Source organism: Zalophus californianus, chromosome 12 (assembly GCF_009762305.2).
Source record: "Zalophus californianus isolate mZalCal1 chromosome 12, mZalCal1.pri.v2, whole genome shotgun sequence".
NCBI lineage: Eukaryota > Metazoa > Chordata > Mammalia > Carnivora > Otariidae > Zalophus > Zalophus californianus.
The window spans coordinates 30715825-30740951 of NC_045606.1; the positions used below are offsets into that span (position 1 = coordinate 30715825).

Consider the following 25127-nt stretch of genomic DNA (forward strand, 5'->3'; position numbering starts at 1 on the left):
GTACACACTAAATCAAAAACTTGGCAAAAGAGAAGACACTCACTGAACTTCTACTAGATACCAAGGACTTTGCCAAAGGCAAGAATCAAGTGATGCAAAGACACAGTCCTTTTCTCAAAGGGTTCACAAACTGGGAGCAGGCATCTGAAACAGAGATGTGAGTAAGAAAAACGAATCACAAAGATTTCTTATCACTGCGACCTGGGAACAAATAGCTACTTTGTGTGTCAAGGAACAGACTGAAATACTTTTTGGCCTAAATTCAGAACTCAATTCTGGTGAAGCAAACAGAAGGGCCATCATTGTTTAGAGGTGGATATAGGTAGATAATCCTAGAACCAGAATGGAACTAGGAAAAGAAGAGTGGAACTCAAGCAAACAGTACACATTGGGACCCATCTGTGTTTGGTTAGTACCTTGCAGGCCACACTTCCGAACACCTTCTGCTCTGATGTCACCTCTAAACCAAAAGAATAAATCATCTTCCTTCTAAAAGATCTGTACCTCTGAAACAAATAATACATTATATGTTAAAAAAAAAAAGAAGATAGCAGGAGGGGAAGAATGAAGGGGGGAAATCAGAGGGGGAGATGAACCATGAGAGACTATGGACTCTGAGAAACAAACTGAGGGTTCTAGAGGGGAGGTGGGGGGGATGGGTTAGCCTGGTGATAGGTATTAAAGAGGGCACGTACTGCATGGAGCACTGGGTGTTATATGCAAACAATGAATCATGGAACACTACATCAAAAACTAATGATGTAATGTATGGTGATTAACATAACATAATAATAAATAAATAAATAAATAAATAAATAAAAATAAAGGCGAAAAAAAAAAAGAGTTCCTCATCTCCATCAATGTCACAGCATTTTTCAAGCCAATTTTTATCACCCTTCTACCTTTCTCATATAGACGATGGATGTTTCTCAGAGCCATCTGTCCTCTGTTCTCACCGGCCCAACTCAGAACCTCATTACCCTCGGTGTTTTGTTTTTTAAATAAAAGTATCTTGTTTGGCTTCTCTGATTAGAGGCTTGTTATCAGTTTCCTGAGGCTACCATCACAAATCACCACAAATTTGGTGGTTTAACATTAGAGAAAACACTATGGGGAGGTTCTTCAAAAAGTTAAAAATAGAACTACCATATGATTCAGGCAATCCCACTTCAAAATGAAATCAGCACCCCTGATTGTGCTGACTGCAGAATTAGTCACAATGGTCAGGATATAGAACCCCACATGTCCATCAACGGATGAATGGATAAAGAAAATGTCATGTATATAAATATATACAATGGAATAGTATTCAGCCATAAAACAGAAGGTAATCTTGCCATTTGTGACAACATGGATGAACTGGAGGGTGTTATGCAAAGTGGAATAAGCCAGACAGAGAAAGAAAAAAATTTTTGGTGGGGCTTTTAGTATTATACATATATATATATATATATATATATATATATATATATGTATATATATATTAGTATTTTATACATACACATGCACACACACACACCCGGCAAGAAAAAGAAATAAAATTGGAAAGGAAGAAGTAAAATTGTCTTGTTTTGCTCTGGCTAGGACTTCAGTAGTATATTGAATAGGAGTGGTAAGAGTTAGCCTTATGGTATTCCTGATCTTAGAGCTTTCAATCTTTCACTATTGGGTATGATGTTAGCTGTGGACTTGTCATATATGGCCTTTATTATATTGAAGTATGTTCCTCTATACACAGTTTGTTGAGAATTTTTATCATGAAAATATGTTGTATTTTGTGAAATGTTTTTTCTTTATGTATTAAGAGGATATGATTTTTATCCCTCATTCTATTAATTTGGTGCACCACCTTTATTCATTTGCATGTTGAACCATCCACGCATCCCAGAGATAAATCCCACTTATCATGGTGTGTGATCCTTAAAAGGCGCTTTTTGAATTCAGTTAACTAGTATTTTATTGAGAAATTTTGCATCTATATTCATTAGGGATATTGACCTGTAGTTTTCTTTTCTTGTAGTGTTCTTTTTCATTCATTCATCCATTCATTCATTTAATTTTATTTTTTAATTCCAGTATAATTAATGTATTGTGTTATATTAGTTTCAGATGTCTTGTAGTATTTTTTTTAAAGATTTTATTTATTTATTTGTCAGAAAGAGAAAGAGAGGGAGCATAAACAGGAGTGGCAGGCAGAGGGAGAAGCAGACTCCTGCTGAGCAAGGAGCCTGATTCAGGACTCAATCCCAGGACTCCGGGATCATGACCCAAGCTGAGGGTACACACTTAACCGACTGAGCCGCCCAGCACCTCTGTCTTGCAGTATTCTTATCTGCCTTTGGTATCAGGGCAATGCTGGCCTGATGAGTTTGGAAGTGTTTTCATTTTTTGGAAGAATTTGAGAAGGAATAGCGCTAATTCTTCTTTAATGTAGAATTCACCAGTGAACCGATCTGGTCCTCAGCTTTTCTTTGTTGGTTTTCAATTAGTGATTTAGTCTCTTTGTATACTGGTCTATTCAGATTTTCTATTTCCACAATTCAGTCTTGGGAGGGTGTATTTTTCTAGGAATTTATCCATTTCTTCTAGGTTATCCAATCTGTTGGCATGTAATCTCTTATAAACCTTTTTATTTCTGTGGTATCAGTTGTATCTCCTCTTTCACTTCTGACTTTATTGGAATCTTCTGTTTTTCTTAATCTGATGAAAGTTTTGTCAAGTTTGTTTATCTTTCCAAAAAAGGAACTCTTAGTTTCATTGATCTTTCTATTGTTTTTCTGGTCTCTATTTCATTTATTTCTCCTCTGATCTTTGTTACTTCCTTCCTACTGCTAACTTTGGGCTTAGTTTGTTTTCCTTTTCCTAGTTCCTTAAGCTATAAAATTAGGTTATTTTAGATCTTTCTTAATGTAGGTATTTATATCTATAAATTTCCCTCTTAGAACTACCTTGGCTGCATCTCAAAGGTTTTGGTATGTTGTGTTTCCATTTTAATTTATTTGAGTATTTTTTTTTTTGCTTGTTTCAAGGTATTTTTTTTATCTCCACTTTGATTTCTTCTTTAACTCATTGGTTGTTGAGGAGCATGTTGTTTAATTTCCACATGATGATGAATTTTCCATATTTCCTCCTGTTACTGATTTCTAGTTTCATATTATTATGGTCAGAAAAGATACTTGGTATGATTTCAATCTTCTTAAATTTGCTATGACTTGTGACCTATCACATGACCTATCTTGGAGAATGTTCCATGTGTGCTTAAGAAGAAAGTATATTCTGCTGCTATTGGATGGAAAGATCTCTACATATCTACATATCTGTACATATCTGTTAACTTATTTGGTTTAAAGTATAGTCCAAGTAACATTTCTTGGTTGATTTTCTGTCTGCATGATCTACCCAATATCGAAAGTGGAGTCCTGAAGTCCTCCAGTATTGTCTGAAGTCTCCTACTATTATTGTATTGTTGTCTATTTCTCACTTCAGATCTCTCAGTATTTTGCTTAATATATTAGATGCTCTGTTGTTGGATGCGTATATATTTACAATTATCATATCTTTTTAATGAACTGACCCCTTTATCATTCTATAATGACCTTCTTTGCTTTTGTTACCATTTTTGGCTTTAGAGTCCATTTTGTCTGATACAAGGATAAGCTACCCCTGCATTCTACTTGCATGGGATATCTTTTTCCATCCCTTCACTTTTAGCCTACATGTATCCTTAAAGCTGAAGTGAGTCTCTTATAGGCGGTGTATAGTTGGGTCTTGATTTGTTATCCATCCAGCCATTCTATTCTTTTTGAATAGAGAATTCAATCAACTTACACAGAGTAATTATTGATAGAGAGGAGAGGACTTACAATGCCATCTTATGGTTTCTGGCTATTTTGCAGTTCCCTTGTTTCTTTCTTCCTCTCTTGCTGCCTTCCTGTGCGAATTGATAATTTTCCATAGTGGTAGGTTTTGATTCCCTTCTTTTTATCTTTTGTGAATCTATGGTAGGTTTTTGCCTTGTGGTTACCATGAGGCTAACATAAAACATCTTATAGGTGTAACAGTGTATTTTACAAAACATACAGAAGCTAGCATAAAAAACACTAACCTTTTATTACCCCTTTTTGTTTTTGAGGTCACAAGTTACCTCTTTTATATTGTGGACTCATTAACAAATTATTACAGCTATACAGTTATTTTTAACACTATTGTCCTTTATCCTTTTACTAGAGTTAAGCAGTTAACACACCACATTATAGTATTATAATACTATATTGTTATGTATTATGTATTTGACTACACACTTAGCTTTACCAGTATGTTGTATATTTCTATATGTTCTCATGTTACTAATTAGTATCATTTCATTTCAGCTTTAAAAACTCAATTCAGCATTTATTAGGCAGTTCTAGTGGTGATGAATTCCCTCAGCTTTTGTTTGTCTGGGAAAATCTCTCTCCCTCTTTTCTGAGGAACTTTGCCAGACAGTGTATTCTTGGCTGGCAGGGATGTTTTTTCCCAGCACTTGTAATGTATCAGCTCACTCTCTCCTGGCCAACATGGTTCTTGCTGAGGAACCCAATGATAGTTTTATAGGGGCCCCTTATAAGTTACAAGCTTTTATTTTTTCACTTGCTACTTTTAAGAGTCTTTGTCTTTAATTTTTTGACAGCTTTATTATAATGTGTCTTGAAGGGGATCTAAATTGATTTTATGTGGTAATCCATGAGCTTTGTGAACTTGAGTATCCAATTTCTTTCCAGGCTTGGGATGTTCTCAGCCATTATGTCTTTAAGTAAATTTTCTGCCCCCTTCTCCTTCTCATCTCCTTCTGGAATGCCAATAATTCAGAAACTGGTTCTTTCGATGGTATTCCATGGATCACATAGGCTTTCCTTATTCTTTTCCATTCTTTTTGCTTTGTTCTCCCCTGACTGGATTGTCTCATTGTCTTCTGTCTCACAGATTCTTTCTTCTGACTGATCTATTCTTCTGCTAACAATCTCTACCACATTTTTCATTTCATTCATTGTATTCTTCAGTTCCTTAAAAAAAGAAACGAGCAGAAATTCCGGAATTTCTGCTTGTTTCTTTTTTTAAATTTTCTATCTCTTTGTTAAACTTCTCATTTTGCTCATGTATTGTTTTCCTGAATTCTCTTTCTGTGTTATCTTAAAGTTCATCAAGTTTCCTTAAAACAGCTATTTTGAATTATTTACCAGATAAATCAAAGAGCTCCATGTTGTGGAGGCAGTTCCTGGAAAATTACTGTGATCCATTTATGGTGTCATGCTTCCTTGGTTTTTCATGTTTTGTGAAGTTTTGCATTGCTGTCTTCCCCTATGAAGTAGCAGTCACCTCCAGTCTTTAATCACTGGCTTCAGGAGAGACCTATCTTCCATCAGCTCCTCTAGTAACTTGAAGGTATCATCAGACCCTCTATGAATATAGCTGATGCACACTTCCTGCTCCCTGTACTGGCAGAGTTCTTAAGCTTATGTGTCTTCTCTTGACTCCACACCAGGCCATGTAGTGACTGCCTTCCTTTTGTTTTACCAAAGGTTGCTGTAAAGTTCAAGTTTGTGGCCTTTCCCTAGCCCACAGACTCGGGCCAGCGTTCTGTGTGTACTCACCAGCTGTCTGCCAAGCCTTGCTCTTGCCACCACCTTTGGAACTTGTACAAAGAACCAGCCACAGGCCTGGGCAGGGGCTATGTGCATGTGAGTGGAGAACACTGAGCACTGGGGTACTCCATGGGTCAGCTGAGGGGATCTGTAGGCAAGGTACTCCCCATGGTTTGTAGCTGAGTTTCTTGATAGAATCTATGACACAGTTGGTAGGATTCAAATCTCTTCAATGCCCTCTGAGAGCCTTATCTGCTGCTTTCCCAGTTTCTTCCCACCACTTCCCCCGCCCCCACCCCCACCCCCCACCGAAGTCATGCAGCTCAAGATTCAGTACTCTGGATGAGGAAAAGAAACCAAGTCATGTGCTTCTTCATGCTTTCACCACCCTCCACAAGAGAAGTCAGGGGCTAAGATCTCTCTTGGGCCCTCAGCTGTGTTGCCTTGGGAGAGGAGTGGTACAAGTCCAGCCAAGCCATTCTTCTTACCCTCTCCAGTGCATTCAAACTAGAATTTTTTGCTCTATTTTTTTTTTTTTGCTGGAACTTCTCCTCTGGACTTCTGGACTTCATCCATAGTTGATGGTCGAACACAGTGTTTTCTAGGACTGTGGCTGAGAGGGCCTGGAGCCAGTTCACAGGGTCTATAGCCAGAACCAAAGTCTATATGCCTATTACCCAAAACACAGGTGGGTGAGACTTTTCTCAGGACCCTTGGCTTATGGTGCTGGATCCCACAGCTCCCACAGAGGCACTTCTCTCTGTTGATAGATGTTAAATTATTGTTAAGGGGGGAGGACAAAATAAGATTTCCCGCATGAGGCCGCTATTACTCCTCCAGAGTATCTTCTTCTAATCTACATTTCTTGCATTACTGAGATTGTGCACTTCTTTTTTTTTTCTAATGTATTTCTTCTTTGGTCGTGATCATGTCCTTTGCCCATTTTTCTTTGGAGGTGATAGAATTTTTTTTTCCTTTTAAAATTCTTTAGATAGTAAGGATATCAACTCTTTGCAATAAATATGGCAAATACTACCACCAGCTTGTGTCTTTCGATCTTGTTTGTAGTGCTTTTGGATTTTTTTCTTTTGTAGTCAGAGTATCATTCTTCATGGTATTTTCTGTTTTCTTTATGCTTGCATACATACATACCAGAAGGATCAGCTTTGGAAGACACCAATTACTGGGAAAAGTGATTCATTATCAAAGCAGAAAAAGAGTTGTTATATATATTTTTAAAGTGCAGAAATATTAAAATCCTATAAGAGCCCTTTATAAGAGCAATGCAAAATATCTGACGTATATCAGAGTACACACTTCACAAGTACACATCCTGTGCTCCACCCCAACCCCTAGAATTCTGCACTGATGTGTGTGGTTGGTTTGAGAGCCACCATAATGTAGAAACACAAGAACCAGCAGGATCACATCCACAAAGAATGAAGACTGGTAGTTCAGCAGGACCCACCATGAAAAGACATGTGCAATGGGAATTATTTACATTATTTAACCATTCTCACAAAAATTAATGGAAGTTTTTAAAGAAGTCTTTCAAATGCAGAACTAATCTTTAATATTCCAACTGGGAGATGATGTATTTACAAGCATTTTAGACAAGATGACTCCGGTCACATAAAAGTTTAGTTTTATTATAGCACTTTATGCAATCATTCAGCACTTTTTGCCACTTCTATAATCTTTCAGCAAGGCAGTAAGTTACAAATAAGAAAATATTAAAAAAACTATATAATTTATTAACAAAGTCTACTTTGAATTATTCTATAAGTTTTATAATGCAATTAACGCCAGTATTTTATTTCATTTGATAATGTTTCTTTTGGTTCCTTTAATTACAAAATCTGGAGACTCTGACCTTGGTGAAATAATCTTCGGTTGTGGCAGGAAATGTTAAACAGGTAATTCTACAGAGTTTTTCCAGTAAGCACTCACTTTTTAACTTTGATTAAATGCCATGTTTTAACACAAATATTAGAAAATATTTAACAGCTCCTATGGTCACAGTTCACTAGCGCTTTGCTCCCGCCTGGACACTGACCATGGAAAAATAGATGCCTTTCTGAGCCAGCAACTGTTGATGCGTGCCATGCTCCTTGACCTTGCCATTCTGAAACACCACTATTAAGTCTGCGTTCTGGATGGTGGACAGGCGGTGAGCGATCACGATGCAGGTGCGGCCTTCTCTGGCTTTGTCCAGGGCTGCTTGGACAACCTGATCAATAACCACATAAATTAATTCTGATTAAAAACTGTCCTCTCCCTTCCTCCTCCAGAAGGCTCACAATCTTCCAACAATAGGTCCTTCCTTAATGACGGGATCAGTGAAATATCATAGAATTCACAAAGCAAAGAATGTCGTATTGGAAGATAAAGGAATCCCAGTCTGGATTAGTTCCAAGGCAGGAGTCATCTACTCTTGAAGTTATGACAATAAATACAGTCTGTGCAGTCATTTGAAGACATTTACTGGTGTGCCCACCTACACAACATCCTTCAGAGCCACCCTCTGGTGCAGCTCTACAGCAAATCCAGGGAGACTGAGCACAGGCTGAAAACAGCCTCCTTGAATTTTGGGATTTTAGTAAAGAATTAATTTGTCTTTCAGATACCTGCATAGTCAACTTTTTCTCAAATTGAAAAGGATTACTAATATTTATCTTAAGGTAGAGTCAGCTTTTATAGTGTATTAACCTCCCACTTCTTTAGAGTTGGAGATGCCACTGGTAGAAATGGGAAAGTGGCCTCCTGAACACGGAGTCTTTGGTCAATACAAACTGATCCAAGGCTATTTTTTGGAGCCTGAGTGCTCTAAGACTTATTTCCCTTATTTTGTCTTAGGTCTCCTGAATAACAGCTACAGAAAGTGTCCACATTCTGCGGAAAGCTGATGTAAGTAACAATAACTTATCTGGGCTGAATTTTGTTCTCTACCGTGGAAGACAGAAGCATTTAAGGACAACCAATTCAAGGGTAATGAATCCAATTTAAATGCTTACCTTTTCACTCTCTGTATCCAGAGCTGATGTAGCTTCATCCAAAAGCAAAATATGAGGCTGTCGAACAAGGGCACGAGCTATGGCAATGCGCTGCTTCTGGCCCCCAGAGAGCTGGGTTCCTTTGTCTCCTACTCTGGTGTTATATTTCTGTGAATAGGGTTTTGTTATTATGAAACAGAGAATTGATAATCCTAAAAAAAGAGTTTGCTCACAGAAAATAGGATGACTACTTCCATAAACAGACAAATTTTGGTTCAGAAGCTACGAATGGCTCACAGAGGCTTAAACATCAAAAATGTAGCTCTAAATGGCAGGTCTGATCTCTCTTCTTGAAAAGAGACATTTGGGGACACCTGGGTGGCTCAGTCCATTAAGCGTCTGCCTTCAGCTCAGGTCATGATCCTGGGGTCCTAGGATCGAGTCCCATGTTGGGCTCCCTGCTCAGGGGGGAGTCTGCTTGTCCCTCTCCCTCTGCTCCTGCTCCTGCTGGTGCTCTCACATGTACTCTCTTTCTATCTCTCTCTCAAATAAGTAAAAATCTTTAAAAAAATTTTTAAATAAAATAAACATTTGGGTCTGAGAGCTATGTTTTAGTGTAAGCAAGTCAATAGCTTTATGAGGAAGAATACTGTTACAATGTTAGTCTCTTCCAGTCTTCTGGTTTCATTATATTTGGGACAGGTTTGGTTCGAGGAAGGAAATTGGACTTAAAATGGGCTATGCGATAAATGAAGAAGCTCATTTTACTTAAAACCAGCAGGTGGTGCTCTCTGCACTGAAGTCAGGAAGGGAAGCCATTTCTTGGGATGCTAGCTAGCCTTCGGGTATCTGTTTTTATAAATCTCTAAGACTTCAAAAATTTTAATGGATGCTAAGGAAATTCATCTTGATATCTAACTTTAAAAGCTAAAATCTCCTTTTTTAATTTTTTGATTTTAGAGTTCTCCCAAAGTTCTTCACATATTGCGTCCCACAGTAGGTAATTGTCATTAACTACTTAATAGGTTGACAGGGACAAGAGTTAAAAGGATATGAAGGGGAGAGCAGGAACAAGACGTGACAGCAGGTGTAACCTAGAGAACAATACTGTCATCATTTTCAGCCCCTTGCCAGGCTGGAATTTTAGTCAAATCATGGGCTCTGATTCTGACCCCCGGAGTTTCACTTAAAAATTCATGTTCTATATAGGATTGCCTACTTTTATTGGCTATCTATGGTTGCCCTAGTTCAACAGTAGTCAGACTGAGATCTTCACCTGCAGGTGGAGTCCCAGGACCCCAGGACCGCAGGTGCCTCAGGAGGCAGGAGCACCGTGTGTCCCATGTGAGGGCAGGGGTTCCCAGGCTGCACTGAGACTGTGTGATCCTCCTGCAGCAGGTAAAGGCAGGGCTGTAACCCTGAAGAAGTCAGTAACCAGACTAGCCTCCTGCAGGGTGAGCTAAATCCTAGTAGAAATTGATCAGATAAAGAAGTGGCTCCTTGGGCAGAAAACAGGGCTCAAGGCCAGGAGGCCAGAAAGGCTGGGTCCCTGTGGCAGACAAATGAATGCCAGAGGGGCAAGGTATATTTAATAAGCAAGTTAATATTTACTGTCTGTGTTTGTCTTTGTTAACCCCTAGCCCAGTGGTGCTCACACTGCAGCCTGGTTATCTGGGCTATTAAAACAAAGATTGCTAGACTCTACCTCCAACGTTTTTGATCCAGCAGGTTCTAATGTGATGGTTCAGGCCCATATTTTGAGATCATTAGTAAAGGGACTGAAGCTTTATCTTTCAAGTTTTCTAGCCTTGGGAAAGACTGATTATCCACAGCTGGGCAAGAAGACTAAATGGAGGGGAAAGGGATAATTCCTTCTCCTGGGGGTCTATGATGTGGTGGCAGCAGTTATCAGAAGAAGAGCCTCAAGAAAAGGAAATCTGGAAAAGAGTTAGGGCCAGCTGGTATCGCCATCCTTCCCCACAAGGAAATTGCCTTCCCTGCTGGTTTGAGGCTACTGAGCTTTATTTTTGAGGGGTGTTTCCTTATTTTAAAGAAACTAACTAGTGATAATGGGAGGGCATATAGACAAGCCAGGTCAAAGTGACTTCAAAATGCAGCACCTAAGGGGCTTAAGAGAGGGCAAGAGGTTCCTTTTATCTAACTTCCCAGGAAGAATTCAGGGGGCATCATGGACAACAGCTCAGGGAGCCCCAAGGAAGGTTTTAGAATCAGCCCTATAAGCAGAGCTTGGGGGCCATGAAATGTGCAATGATGAGAGATTACATAATACCACACTCACTCCAAGGGCTCAGCTCTATTGAGGGAGAGCCTTCTTTCTGACATGGGTTCAGTTCCCCAGTCTGGCCCGACTCCACAGAGGTAGGTTTGCAGCTTGGGGGAGAGCAGCAAGGAGGCAGAAGGTCAGGAGAGAAATGGGGGTGGAGGGGCTGTGCCTGCTTCTGTGGGTGCTGTACTTAGGCTCAGAGGGAAAGGCTTCCTCCAAATATGCACTCTTTGGTCAGGCTTGCTCACAGGGGGAGCCAGTCGGGTGATCATGCAAACACGGTATCAAATGGGGATAGGAAGTAGCGCAAGATGTTGTATACAGGTGTGTATTTCGGTTGCTCACTTCTCTTCACCTTTGGAAAACCAGCCCTTTAGAAATAAAAGTGCAGGCCAGGGAGGCTGCCACAGGCTCTTGGGCTCCTAATTTGGAGGAAGACTTACATCAGGGAGTGTCTCGATGAAGGGGTGTATGTTGGCTTCCTTGGCCGCCCGCACGATCTCTTCCTGTGACACGACCCGGCTGTTGTCTCCGTAGGCAATGTTCTCCGCAATGCTGCAGTCGAACAGGATGGGCTCCTGGGACACAATGCCCAGGTGTGCTCGGAGCCATTGGACATTCAGGTGTTTTATCTCTTTGCCATCAATTAGCTGAAAACGAGAGTTCATAGGTAACTTCAGGACCGGCACATTTTTAATTTAGCAAAATCAATTGTTATTTTGTACACTAAAATTGTCAAGTTACCATGGGACAACATTTTTGTTGTTCTGTTGAGTTTGGGTTGTCAGAGTCAACTGAACAAGGTCATAACTGTATGCTCTAATGAACTGTCATGCTCCTTCTGTTTTAACCCTGGTTTCCAATATATGCATGTGGTAATCAGGATAATGCCCCCACCCCCAAGATATCCGTATTCTAATCCATGAAACCTCTGAATGCTACATCCCATGGCAAAGGGAATTAAGGTATAAGGTTGCTCATCAGCTGATTTCAAAATAAGATGATCTTGGATGATCCAGGTGGGCCCAGTGTAATCATGAGGGTCCTTCACTGTGCAAGAGAGAGGCAGGACAATACCAGAGTGGTGCAATATGACCAAGACTCAATTAGTCACTGTTGGCTTTGAAGCCATTGTTGGCTTCGAGGAAGGGGCCAGGAGCTAGAGGAAGAAAACGGTCCCCTAGAGCCTGCAGAAGGAACACCGCCCTGGTGACACTTTGATGTTAGCCTAGTGGAATCCATTCTAGACATCTGACTTCCAGAATCTGTAAGGTAATAAGTTTGTACGGTGTTACACCATGAAATTTGCCGGCATCCTTATTCTTACACATCAGTTTTTCACAAGAAAAGTAGCTGAGATTAGACTGGAAATCAGTAACTACCGTGAGCACATAATAGGTTTGCAGGTCAGGTTTCTAAGAATCAGGTTTTGGACAAATGGGATGCAGCAGTTAAATGGAAAAGAAGTGTGGGAAGGCGGCGCCTGTATCTCTACATAGTTGTTGATCTTGGGGAAATGAATTAATTTCTCTGGCAGTGTCTTTGCAGGTAAAATGGGAATTATGATAATATTCCTAAACACATAGAACTGAGGCCTGCATGAGATCATGTCTAGATTCCACTCAGCACAGTGCTGGGCACTGGGTATGTGCTCCAAGACTGCCAGAGATTGGTAACTCTGTGTCGCTGTCATTAAAACTACTGTGGCTGGACGCAGGCTGGGCGGACGAAATGATGGACAGACATCTACAATGTTGGGCCAGTGGAATAGGAAGGAGAAGCTGCCTCTTCTCTAATGACCTGGCTCCTGGGGTTACCCTGAAGGAGCCTGGGGAGTGCTCCTTCTAGCCTTGTTCGGATGCACATAAGTCTGCCCAAAAGATTTACTTTGCAAGAGAACTGGTATTCAAGTGAGAGAGCTACTCATCCCCTCTGAAGAAGCACGTGACTCAGCTTCAGCCTTTTCTCATAGTGCTGGTGAGTGTCTACCGTGTTATATATACTCTCTGGATCCCATGTGCCGGCTGGGTGTCCCTGGCAGACAGCTAGCCAGGGGTAAGGTACAGTCTTTGCCGCGGGAACATAGCTTCTGTTTGTGAAGCTGGTAAGTGCACGGATAGGAAACACAGTCATGACCTTATTAGTACCCAGCCCAGTTGCCATGGAGACTATTTCAGCATCTATATTCTAGGCTTCCTTACAGTGTTAAGTGAGGGTGGGAAGTAGAGGGTGGAGAGAGGCAGTAAAAACCATACAAGAATGTGGCAAAACAGCAGATCTCATGAGGTGGAACACTGTACGTGAGAAATGGAAAGTCCAGGGAAGGAGTAGCATAATTTTCTCCAAGCTTATGCTCCTGGGAGGAAAACAGACACTGCCTAACTAATATGATTAGACAAATGTGAAGGATCCCATCAAGTTTTAATGAGTTTCTCCATCAAGGTGAATACAGTAACACTCTTGGCCCTCATCCCCACAAGATGCACTGGAATTGCAAATACTTAAAGCCTGTGTTAGCTGAAGCATCCTTTCTGTAGAGAAAACATGTTTACAAGCCCAAATGTGAAAGACACCAGTGCAGAGGTTCTTTGGCTGAGGCATGGGTGATGGTCTGAGGGAAGACCAAGGAAATTTGGGCAATTGGTGAACACTGTTCAAAAGATACTGACCTAAATAAAACTTGACCAGAAAAGTAAACACCTTGGTAATAATAAGGTAAAACTGGGTTAAATGACTAGCTATCTCTATCCTAGATGGTTAAATGCACTGCTGCCTTCATTAGCACAATCAAATGTTAAAAATATGTATTATTCTGCTCTATGTATTTACTCTGAAATCATGATTACAGATAAATTATTGAGCACTGACTATATTATAGGTCCAGTGATAAGCATGTCTCATGCATTCTCTTGTTTAATCTTCACAACAACCATAGTGAGGTAGCTGTGTTTTTTTGTTTTTTTAAGATTTATTTATTTTAGAGAGAGAGTGTGTGTGTGGTGAGTGGGGGGGGAGGGGCAGAGGAAGAGAAACCCAAGCAGACTCCCTGCTGAGCGACCATGGGGCTCCATCTCATGACCCATGAGATCCTAACCTGAACTGAAACCAAGAGTCAGACCCTTAACTGACTGAGCCACCCAGGCGCCCCTGGGGTAGGTGTTTTAATCTCCATTTTACAGATTCAAAAAATGAGCAAAGTTAAGTAACTTACACAAGATCACACAGTAACTAGGGGAGCTAGGATTGAATTTATACACTATAGGTTGGGTTTTGGTAACACAAGTACCTTATGTCCTCCCTCACAGAGGAATGCCCCATGTTAGCTCAGGGGCCCACCTGGTAATACCCAGACTATGACAACAGGACTTCTGACGACGGTGCATGTGATGGACTGGAGGGGAGAAAGGAAAGGTCGGGGAAGACTTAGACCAGAGGTGATTTAACAGGAAGGTAATGAAGTTTGGCTTCAAGAGTCCTGAATTGCAGGTAACTGCTGACAGCTGAACTGTGTTCTGGGGGGAGGGAGGCCAAGCTGCCGTCAGGATGCTCTTCCAGGTGAGTATTTATGTATCAACCTAACGAGCAAAGGGACCTGAGGGGCACCTGAGGGACGCTGGGGTGGCTCAGTCGGCTAAGCGTCTGCCTTTGGCTCAGGTCATGATCCCGGGGTCCCTGGGATCGAGGCCCCAGTCCGGGCTCCCTGCTCAGCGGGGAGTCTGCTTCTCCCTCTCCCCCAACTCATGCTCTCTCTTGCGCTCACTCTCTCTCACTCAAATAAATAAATATATAAATGAGAAAAGGGACCTGAATCTTTAAGGTTTTAATATTTTGTTGTGATTTGTTTTGTTAGAAGTAAATATTCACTTTTGTGCCTAATTTTACATTCATAATTTTGTATTTTTTTAAGTAGAGTCCCTAGAAACATATAACCTGCAGGCCCCACAAAACTTGGAATACCCCCTCTGTACAATTCAGTAGCTTCACTTTTCAAGACTCTCCCTAATTTAACCTACACCTTTCAAATTTACCAGTTCCGCGGTTCTCAAACGATGGCTGGCATCAGAATCCATCTGGGAAAATTGTAAAAATTAACAGGCCAGATCCTGACGGAGTGGAATGAGCCAGGGCGACAGTGTTCTTTAGTCGTTCCAAGAACCACAGCTCCGGTCACTATGTCTCAAGGACTCATTCAAGGCCCACTGATGGTCATGAGGATGTCCTGACCTCAGGGCCCATCTTTCTTCATTACCATGAGCGATCACGCTCAGATCCACACTCAGTTTTACATGGCAACAAGAACTAATTACTAGTCACCTACTAACTGGGTTATTAAGGGGTACTAATTGAGATGTTCATAAACAAAACCTGGCACATTTACTCGGGCTTCTTAAGGACACTTCTGCTAAGAATGCTGGCTGCTATGAACACTTGGCAGTACTTCAAAACTCTAGCACAAATAAATGTACAGGAGCAGATAACAGCGTTCCTACAATAGACAAGGACATGCTGTTTTCCTTGAATTTTCAGTGCTGTCTTGCGACGGTTATTGCCCTGTGCACTCAGCATTCATTTCCATATTCTTCTCTGTCCACCCTTCCATATACAAAGGGAGTGGAAGGCTAAAGACTGTTTCCCAGACTCCCTTCTGGTTCTGGAAGTAACCGTGGTTCTACCAGCGAGATGCACTGTGCAAAATCTGGAAGGCATAGGCTGATTCTCTTTAGTAGCAGTGCTAAACTAACACATGTGACTATGAGTGCAGTGGGGAGGTCATGAGATTTTTTTTTTTTTTTTTGCTCTTCCTAAATGGGTTATAATTTAAAAGTTTAAGAATCACAACTCTCATTAAATCTGCTATTTCAGCCAAAATAGGCTATAAGGACATTGGGAGCAAATCAACTATCAACCACAGCCCACATTATCTTTCTTTTTTTTTTCTACTGCAAATTTATTTATTTTTAGTATTTATTTTTTAAATTTTTAAATTTTAAAAAAATTTAAATTCAATTAATTAACATATAATGTATTATTGGTTTCAGAGGTAGAGGTCTGTGATTCATCAGTCTTATATAATATCCAGTGCTCATTATATCACGTGTCCTCCTTAATGGCCATCACTCAGTTACCCCATCCCCCCACCCACCTCCTCTCCAGCAACCCTCAGTTTGTCTCTTGCATCAAATGACATCCTCCTGACTGCTCACTCTTTCACTCTCAGGCAACCGGCTCTACTTATCCCTTAAGAGCCAGCTCTAGGCCTATCTTCTTTTATGTAACTCATGGAAGTATATGCCCCATCTCTTCAGGTAAAGGCTTGGAGTGCAGACATCATAACCTATAATTCATTAGAGCTCAACATTTAATACACTGCTTACTCAACATCTGTTAAGGGCCATAATCAGTGTCTGAGAGCTAACATTTCCTTCTGCAATTACTTCTTTTGTCTCTTCCTTTAGGGTCCGCTGTTCAAACTTTAACAGCACAATTGAAGCATAAAATCGGAATTCACGGAAAATATAAAATAAGAAAGTAAAAATAAGCGACAAAACTTACGTAGCTGTTAAGAAACAGACCGAATAGACTACAATAAAGAAATATTTATGACTAAGCGTGACTGAATTTAAAAAGAGCCCTGGACTACAGGTTGAAAGCTCTCTTTTCAGGACAGTCATTAATGCAAGTGGGGCCCATATGGAGCTGGGGCATCAATATGACTACGGAACAGGTGTCCATTCTGTTTGCCCATGACATTCTAGTAGTTAGTTTTTTTTTTTTTTCCTTAGAAAGGGAAGCGTGGGGAGGGGCGGAGGGAGAGCGAGAGAGAAAATCTTAAGCAGGCTCCATGCCCAGCACGGAGCCCAATGTGGGGCTTGATCTCATGACCCTGAGATCATGACCTGACCTGCCCCGAAATCAAGTCTCGGGACATTTAACCGACTCAGCCACCCAGGAATCCTTGTCATTAAATATTTTTAATAGCACCTCTGAGTACAACCAATAACTATATACCTACATAATAAAAATTTCTTCTATTTCTTCCTAATTTGATTCTTTTCCTATTTTCCCTTGTAGTCATGTAAAATTTCACCACTCCCTTCATGACTCCTATCTCAGCTCAGGACCTAAGATAGTCCCTGATAGGCACGCAGTAAACGTTTGTTGAATGTTGAACAAATATACGTGACCCTTCATTTATTCTTTTAGTTCATGAAAGGAAAGGGAATCCCTCTATATTCTTTATCCGCTCCCTAAATTTGTTGATCTTGCTTTTTTTTTTCCTTAGAAGGTGTTTCAATACCCTCTCTCAATGATTTTATCTCACCCTCAGCCATAATGTTCCAGGTTTCCCCCCCCCGGACCTCTCCCGTGGACTCTGCCTCCCCGCTCACACTGCTGTTCTTGATAGTCATTCTTTCACCTTTGATCTTCTAGACAGTCTGCACTCAATCTCCACTCCCCCTTCCTGCTGTGCCTCAGCCACGCTAAACTCATCCCCACCAGCACCCCACTTCACTGAGTATACTTTAAAATGTCACAAGTAGCCCATTCCTTGCCAAATCCTGTCATGTCTTTTCAGGCTTCATCTTCCTACCTGCTGACTACCTTCTCCTTCTTGAAAGTCCCCATCCTTGGCTCCTGCCTTACTTGTCTCTCTTAGTACCTCTCCCCCTCCTCTATCTTTCAGGCTACTTACATTTTTTTGCTAGATCTTCTCATGTAAGCGGGAACCTAGCCAAGGGAAGGGAGAGGGGTGATAAAAAGGCTGCTCACGAAGGAGGGTAGAGGGGCAGTTTGAGAGAGGCTGGAGAAGCTGCCTAGGAAAGACACAGCTTGGAGCCTGCAGGTAGGACGTCAGACTTTAAGTGAGAGTGTTGTTTAAAGGTTGGAAAAACTGTGGCTTACAGTCAAGAATTAAATACATTAAGTATAATCAGATGATGAAAAAGTTAAAATGAGGTAAGAAAGTGTGCTCACCACTGTACCAGCCAAGGGGTCATAGAACCGCTCCAGGAGCTGGACCACCGTGCTCTTCCCACAGCCGCTGCTACCCACCAGAGCCAGCGTCTGGCCCTTCTTCACCTCGAGGCTCAGCCCCTGAAGCACGGGGATGTCTGGCCGAGTGGGATAGTTGAACACGACTTCGTTAAATGTCACGTTTCCTTCCAACATATTCTAAGATCAGAACAGTAACAAAAAGATGATTATTGCAGTCCCAAAAACTCACTGTCCAGAGAACACCCTCTACCGCTAGGTATCCAAAGACAGTGAACTTGTATCACAATTAGGCTGCATTTCGAACTGCCAGAATGCAATCCATAAGATCTAAGAGTCAGTGTTTTTATAGCATGTATTGTTAATACAACACAGATATGCTAACTCAAATATATTGCCCAAGAATACAGTAACCTACACAGAATAAAACCTGATAAACAGGATTTGCTCATAAATTGGGCAGTATTACCTATCTCCTTAGTAGCCTTGTTATACAAAAGTACTGGATGTTAACATACATGATTATTAAATTTATTTTATTTATTAAATAAATATTTATTTATTTATTAAAATGATTTAATAAAATGATTTATTAAAATGACCTCGTGATCTAGGAGGTTTCTTTTCATTCCCAGCAGATAAAAAAAAAACCCACAGATTTTATTAAATTTCCTCTTAGAATACTTCCACTCATCCGTTAGGAATTATCTTACCGTCAAAACATCAAACTCACCGGCTGGAGGCCTCCCGTGCTGTAGCTGTCAATCAGAGGGGTTTTTTCAATGATCATGATGACGTGGGCTGCTGAGACTTTGGCTTTGGCGTAGTCAGGAGCAAATGAACTGACCTGCCCCACCGCCATGGCACCAAAGACGATAGCTGAGAATACCCTGCAAAAACACAGATGAAGCATGCACAGAGTTAGGATTATAATGCTAGACAGCTGACAGTTCTACAACCAAAGGGCACTGCCTCACACAACAGAAAACAGAAGTTAAAAAATAAAACAAACCATTGTCCTCATACAGTTCACGTCAGTGTAATACACTGTAAAATGGCCCCATTTTTCATCTGTGTCTCTCTCCTTGCCTTCTTGTAATGTTGACTTGGCAGCTCCTCTGTTTAAGAAGGGGAATTCGTTTTCCTAGCCTTTGAATCTGGCTTGCTGTGGCCAACAGGACGTGGTGGGAGTGACTGATGCCCGTTCTAAGCCTGTGACTCAGGGGGCTTTGTGTGCCTCCACTCTCCGGCACTACCACAAGCCCAGCTAGCCTGCTAGAGGACAAGGCACAGATGGAGGCAAGCTGTGTGAGCTCCAGCCAACTAGCTTGTAGTCCACCGCACACATGAGTGAGCCTAGTAAAGATCTGCTATGTCCAACCCCGTGCAGCAGAACTGCCCAGCTGACCCACAGACTTGTGGGCAAATATGAATGTTTATTATTGTGAGTCACTGGGGCTTAGTGTTGGTTGTTATGCGGTGTGATTGTGGCAGTCAATAACAATGGGGGCACTTGCGACAACGTGGACAGACGTAGAGGATATTAAGCTAAGGATACTTAGCTTTATATCCACAGTCAGATTGAAAAAGACAAATGCGGGGCGCCTGGGTGGCTCAGAGGGTTAAGTGTCTGCCTTCAGCTCAGGTCGTGGTCTCAGGGCCCTGGGATTGAGCCCTGTATCAGGCTTCCTGCTCTGCGGGAAGCCTGCTTCTCCCTCTGCCTCTATTGCTCCCCCTGATTGTACTCTCTTGCTGTTTTGTCGAATAAATAAATAAAATCTTAAACAAAAAGAAAAAGACAAATGCCATATGAATTCACTCATGTGGAATCTAAAAATACAAATGAATAAACAAAGAGCAGAATCAGACCTTTTAAAATTTAAATCAGAGAACAAACTGATGGTTGCCAGAGGGGAAGGGGGTAGGAGTGGGTGAGCAAAATGGGTGAAGGGGAGTGGGAGAGACAGGCTTCCAGTTAGGGAATGAATAAATCACGAGAATAAAAGGCACAGCATTGGGAATCCAGTCAATGATATTATAATAGCCTTGTATGGTAAGGAATGGTAGTTGAACTTGTGGTGAACATATCATAATGTATAGAGAAGTTGAATCACTATGTTGCACACCTGAAACTAATGCAACATTCTGTGTCAACTATTAAAAAAAATAACAGATATGGGCAGTGGTGCTGAAATTACCTAGGGTTCTTAGAAAACATGGGAGCTGTACAGCAAAGAGTGAGCTCCTTAGAGACAGGTATCATGCTCCTCTCAAGATGCAATCCACATGCTTAACCTATGACATGAGAATCATAGCAGCTTAAAGCTGGGAAGGACTCTACAGGGTATCAAGTCCAGTTCTCAATGTTTGTTCCCTGGGCAACTTCCCCTAAGTCGGCTTCCATCCTTTGTTTTAGGAAGTAGCAAGTTTGATTAAGCCTATTATTAACAAGTTCTTTTTCAAATGGAAGAAAAGTGTACATCCTTTTGCATAATCCAGCCCTTAGCTGGAATATTGTAAAAAAGGCCCTTTGCCTCTTTGGTAAATCCTTTCCCTCTCGACATTCCAGTTGCTCTCCTCTGGACACATTTCTCAATATGCCTTTTTATTATCTTATTTTTAATATTTTTTTTTCCTTTCCAAGTTTTTATTTAAAATCCAGGTAGTTAACATAACACTCCCAAACAACACCCGGTGCTCATCGGAACAAGTGAGCTCCTTAATCCCCATCATCGATTTCACCCATCCCCACCCCACCCCCGCCACCTCCCCTCAGGCAACCACCAGTTTGTTCTCTGTAATTAAGAGTGTTTCTTGGTTTGCCTTTCTTTTTTTCCCCCCATGTTCATTTGTTTTGTTTCTTAAATTCCACAGATGAGTGAAGTCATAAGGTATTTGTCTTTCTCTGACTTTTTTCTTCGCTTAACATTATACTGTCTGGCTCCATCCATGTCATTGCAAATGGCAAGATTTCATTCTTTTTTATGGCTGAGTAATATTCCGTTTTGTGTGTGTGTGTGTGTGTGTGTGTGTGTGTGTGTGTGTGTGTATGTGTGTGTGTACAGTGGGCCTGGAACTAACATAGTGCTTGGGAACCCTCCCAGAAGAATACTGTGAGTCCATCACATTCTCTCCTCTGGACTCTAGAAAATTATACAAATGGTTAATCTCCAGCTTATTATCATCATTTACTCTTGTGTGATCTTTTAAAAATGGACTACTCTTCAGACAGGTCTCTCCTTTCCTTCACTTGGAAGATTGATTTTCTCAATCTAAATGCCCATGTGTCAGCAACTTTCATCAGGTCAATGCCTTACCTTGAAGTAAAGCAATATATCAAATAATTATCTAATCGAAGCCCCAATGACAATGATGCCTAGTTTTGATCTTTTGGTCCAAGTCATAAATAGTTCCTGCATATCATTTGTCAGACAGAGGTATTAGGTAGAAATTTTAAATCCTCTGTTGAAGTCGTCCTGAGCAAACTATAATGCATGCACAAGCAAATGTCTAAATAGAATGGAAACATTACACTAACACCTTAGATTAGCCAGACTGAGATGACTCTGGTTTAAATGTAAAACTGTACTACCACTAATGATGGTATGCTATCAAAGGGCAGAGTCTCACCCATCACAAAATCTAGATGCTCAGAAAGGTTATACATACTTTTCACTACCCAGCTGCACATTTGAGTACTTCAGAAGTGTAATTAAGTTCAGGTCTGTCTTCCCCTGACTGAGGTACAATTTTCTGCATTCATAGCAAGGGAACAGAAATCCCAGTCTAGCTTTTCCTTTGTCATTTCTGAATTTCTTCAGCTCTTACTTTCTAATTGCTCTTCTTGTATCAAGGAAAGCAAATTTATCCTAGAACCTCCCAGGGCTTGCAGAACTCAGTGTCCCACACCTGTTCTTTAACTGCTCTGTTCAGAGACTTCTTTAAAAGGAGCCAGACCCTTGGTGCAGGGTTAGGCTTCTTCCCAAATGCCAAAACCTCCTGGAAACCCCTCACTGAATCACTACCCCACTGAGTCACAGATTCAGAAAGGCCAAATGTATGAGTCAGCACTGGGGAGAGGGGCAGTCATTGATTCCCCAAAAGAAATGGAGTACTTCCGTGATAATACACAGAGACTCAGGCAAAATTCCACCTTATGATTCACCAAAATCTCTTTATGAAGCCTTGCAGTAAGGTTTTCTATCCAGGCATGAAGCACGTTCACCTCAGTTTTATTTCTAGAGTTCAACTGCCAATATTAACCCAGTACTTACAACAGAACATCTGGAAAGTTCATGAATCTATTTGCCACCAGGTAGGCACCAAATCGGAAACAGCCAGCATAGGAAAAATACATCATTGCCTGGGTAATGGAAAATGAGATCCCGAAGATGTGCGCTTTCCTCAAAGAGTTTCTGAAAAGGAGACGTTAATGAAACTTACTTGACTTTCATTGCTCAACCCTTAAAACACAACATTTGCTAGATCAGCGGTGGGGCATGGCAGACAAAAATGGGTTCAGTTTCCAAAAAAAGTTAAGTTTGGTCCTCACTTTCCTACTTGTGAAAATTTAGGAAACTGCCTAATAGAGGATTAACTATACCTCAAAGTGTTGAGGTAAAGTTAAAATAAGCCAAGGAAAACATGAAAAGCCTGTTAGGGGTTCATAAATGGAAGTTCCTTCCCTTTCCCCCCACTTTGGACATACAAAATATGCATTCTAGAGTCAACATTCATTCAACACACATTTACCCTAACACCTACAAGCTGCAGGGACCATGCTTGGTGACACAGAGCAATGACTCATATTCTTGCCTTTGGGGACCCACCAGTCAAGTTGCCTATAATTATGCAGTGAAGGTACCCTATAAATAACATGTTAGGGAAAGAAAGGAGGACACACTGAACTCTCTGGGGGAGTGAGAGAAGGCATCACAAAGGCGTCAATGTTGGTGGATTTTCTGAGCCACATGACCTGGGTTTTGTGGAGGTAAGAGCAGGCTGGTGAGTGGGCAGCCCTATGGGCCCCCTACCTCTGCCTCAACCACGTCAACTCCATTTCCATCTGTTTCATATACTGGGATTTCAAATGAAAAGATCTTCAGAAAAAAAGACTCTAATTTAAAAAAATGTTTGAAAACCCATCAACCAAGTCCAGCTCTCTCCTTTTACTATATAAGAAACTGAGACTCAGAGAGGTTGGGCTTACTTTTTAGAACTGTCACTGGGTAAGTGCATTAAAGGAAATATGGAAGTTCTCCACTAGAGCAGCCTCAAGAGAGAAAGGAAAGGCATACTCAAGGAGCACCACCTCCTCTGCCCAGGCCCCACAGGTGCGTCACATTTCAGGTGCCATAGAGAACTCAGCCCCACTGAGAGCAAATAATAGGGTCATTAGCCAAACTTGGCATCAGAGAGACTGTCTTGTCTGTCCTCTCCCGCTCTGTTTCCCATCAGTTGCCTGCTGTTACAGGATCTACCTCGGAGGGGTCAGGGTCTTGTGATTTCTCTCCTGGATAATTACAAGGGCTTCCCAGTTGGTCCCCTTCTAGTAGCTTCTCCACTTGTTCCCCACCTTCTGGCCAAAGTAACCTTTCTGAAAACAAATCTGATGACTGATAAGCCTCCCCACACTCCCCTCCCACTCTTCAGTGGTTATTACCTGTATGGTACTTGTAAACTCTGTGCATACATGTATTCAAACTTCTGCTCCCGGGTCAAAGAAACAACAGTTCGGAAGTTTTCGATTGCTTCAGTAGCAATCTGTAACAAAGAGCCCCCCCACACAAAGGTGAATGAATAGTGGTGATCAGTGTGAATTCCATAAAAGAGATTAATAAAATTAATTTTATTATTACGTATCACTATGAGCTTCTTCACTGAAACTAATTTATCAGATCAAATTTTAGATCTGGAAAGAAGATTGGCGAATTCGGTCTCCTCTTTATAGAGAGAGAAGCTAAGGCTTAAACAGATGAGGACACTTAGCTAAAGCCACATTGCTTTCTTTATAGGGGCAAAATTCACCTGAGAACTCAGTATTTTACATCTATCACAGTGCTCTTTCTTCTGTGACGGTCACATTTTAGGTTTATGATTATTTTACATATATTTTAAATGTGTGCTTATATTTTTCTCTTTATAATTATCATTCATGACAACTGAGGAATATTTGGAAAATACTGAAAAGATAAAAAAAGGCAAATAAAAAGCTCCATATATGTGTATCTTATATATATATTTTTTTCTAAGCATATATGTACTCAACAAAATTGGGACCAAATTCTCTTTTTGGCTTTTACATCATTATTTTTTTACCTTAATAAATATCAAGAGCATTTTCCAAGGTCATTAAATATACATTAATAATGAGATGTTTAATGGGCCACACAATATCCCAGCCAGTTAAGCATTCCTTTACAGTTGAACAAGGTTTTCCATTCTCTTCCTATTAAAAATAATGCTGTGATAAACATCCTTACACATAAACCTTTGTCCAAAGTAAATGATTTTCTTGAGAGAAGTTCTTAAAGTGAAATTACGAGGTCAAAGGGGATAAACGAGTTCTTAAGAAACGTGGCACATATCATCCATTTGTTTTCCAGAAAGTGTCTCTCATTCAGTTATTGTTTTAATTGAATGCAACTTCCAACAAGTCTTTGTAATTAGGACAAATATATCCTCTTGGAGTCTGGGTAAAGGACTGTGGAAAACATGAAAAATTCCAGTGCACAAAATGAGATTTCAGCATGCATCAGCCATGGGACTTTGAAATATCTCTCTGTGTCTTGGTCTCCTCATATGTTAAATGAGGGGGATGGACAAGAGGGTCTTGAAATCCCTTTTAACTCTGTAATTCCAAGAGAAATAACGTTTAAAAGTGTAAGTCTGAATTATAAATCAGTGAGTAAGGGAAATCACTCTTCTATGAAGATGTTCTTCCTTTCTCTGGTCTGTACACTGGTCAGAATGGATTTTTTTTTTCTTTTTTTTTTAGAGCTGAAAGAGGGGCAGAGGGAGAGGGAGAGAGTCTTAAGCAGGCTCCACGCCCAGCACGGAGCCTATCATGGGGCTCGATCTCACGGTCCTGAGACCAAGATCTGAGCCGAAATCAAGAAGAGTCAGATGTTTTAACAGACTGAGCCACCCAGGTGCCCCATGTTTAGAAGTGAATCCAATAAGGACACATTCATTTACAGTTGAATGATTTACAGCTTAAAAATCATAAACATGAAA

General features: G+C 40.9%; 1 protein-coding gene across 3 annotated transcripts in view; it reads right to left on the bottom strand.

Annotated features, from left to right (window-relative positions):
* Nucleotides 1-7244: 7244 nt before the first annotated feature.
* Nucleotides 7245-25127, bottom strand: part of ABCB1 (ATP binding cassette subfamily B member 1) — a 107515-nt gene continuing 89632 nt past the window's right edge. For all 3 annotated transcript variants that reach the window (XM_027573453.1, XM_027573455.1, XM_027573454.1), the window contains 7 exons: nucleotides 23554-23654; nucleotides 22166-22306; nucleotides 18625-18781; nucleotides 17874-18071; nucleotides 11342-11548; nucleotides 8636-8782; nucleotides 7245-7851 (listed from right to left, as the gene is read on the bottom strand). In XM_027573453.1, the coding sequence (XP_027429254.1) occupies nucleotides 7648-7851; nucleotides 8636-8782; nucleotides 11342-11548; nucleotides 17874-18071; nucleotides 18625-18781; nucleotides 22166-22306; nucleotides 23554-23654 (1155 nt within the window). In that variant the 3' untranslated portion in view covers nucleotides 7245-7647. The remainder of the gene's footprint in view (nucleotides 7852-8635; nucleotides 8783-11341; nucleotides 11549-17873; nucleotides 18072-18624; nucleotides 18782-22165; nucleotides 22307-23553; nucleotides 23655-25127) is intronic.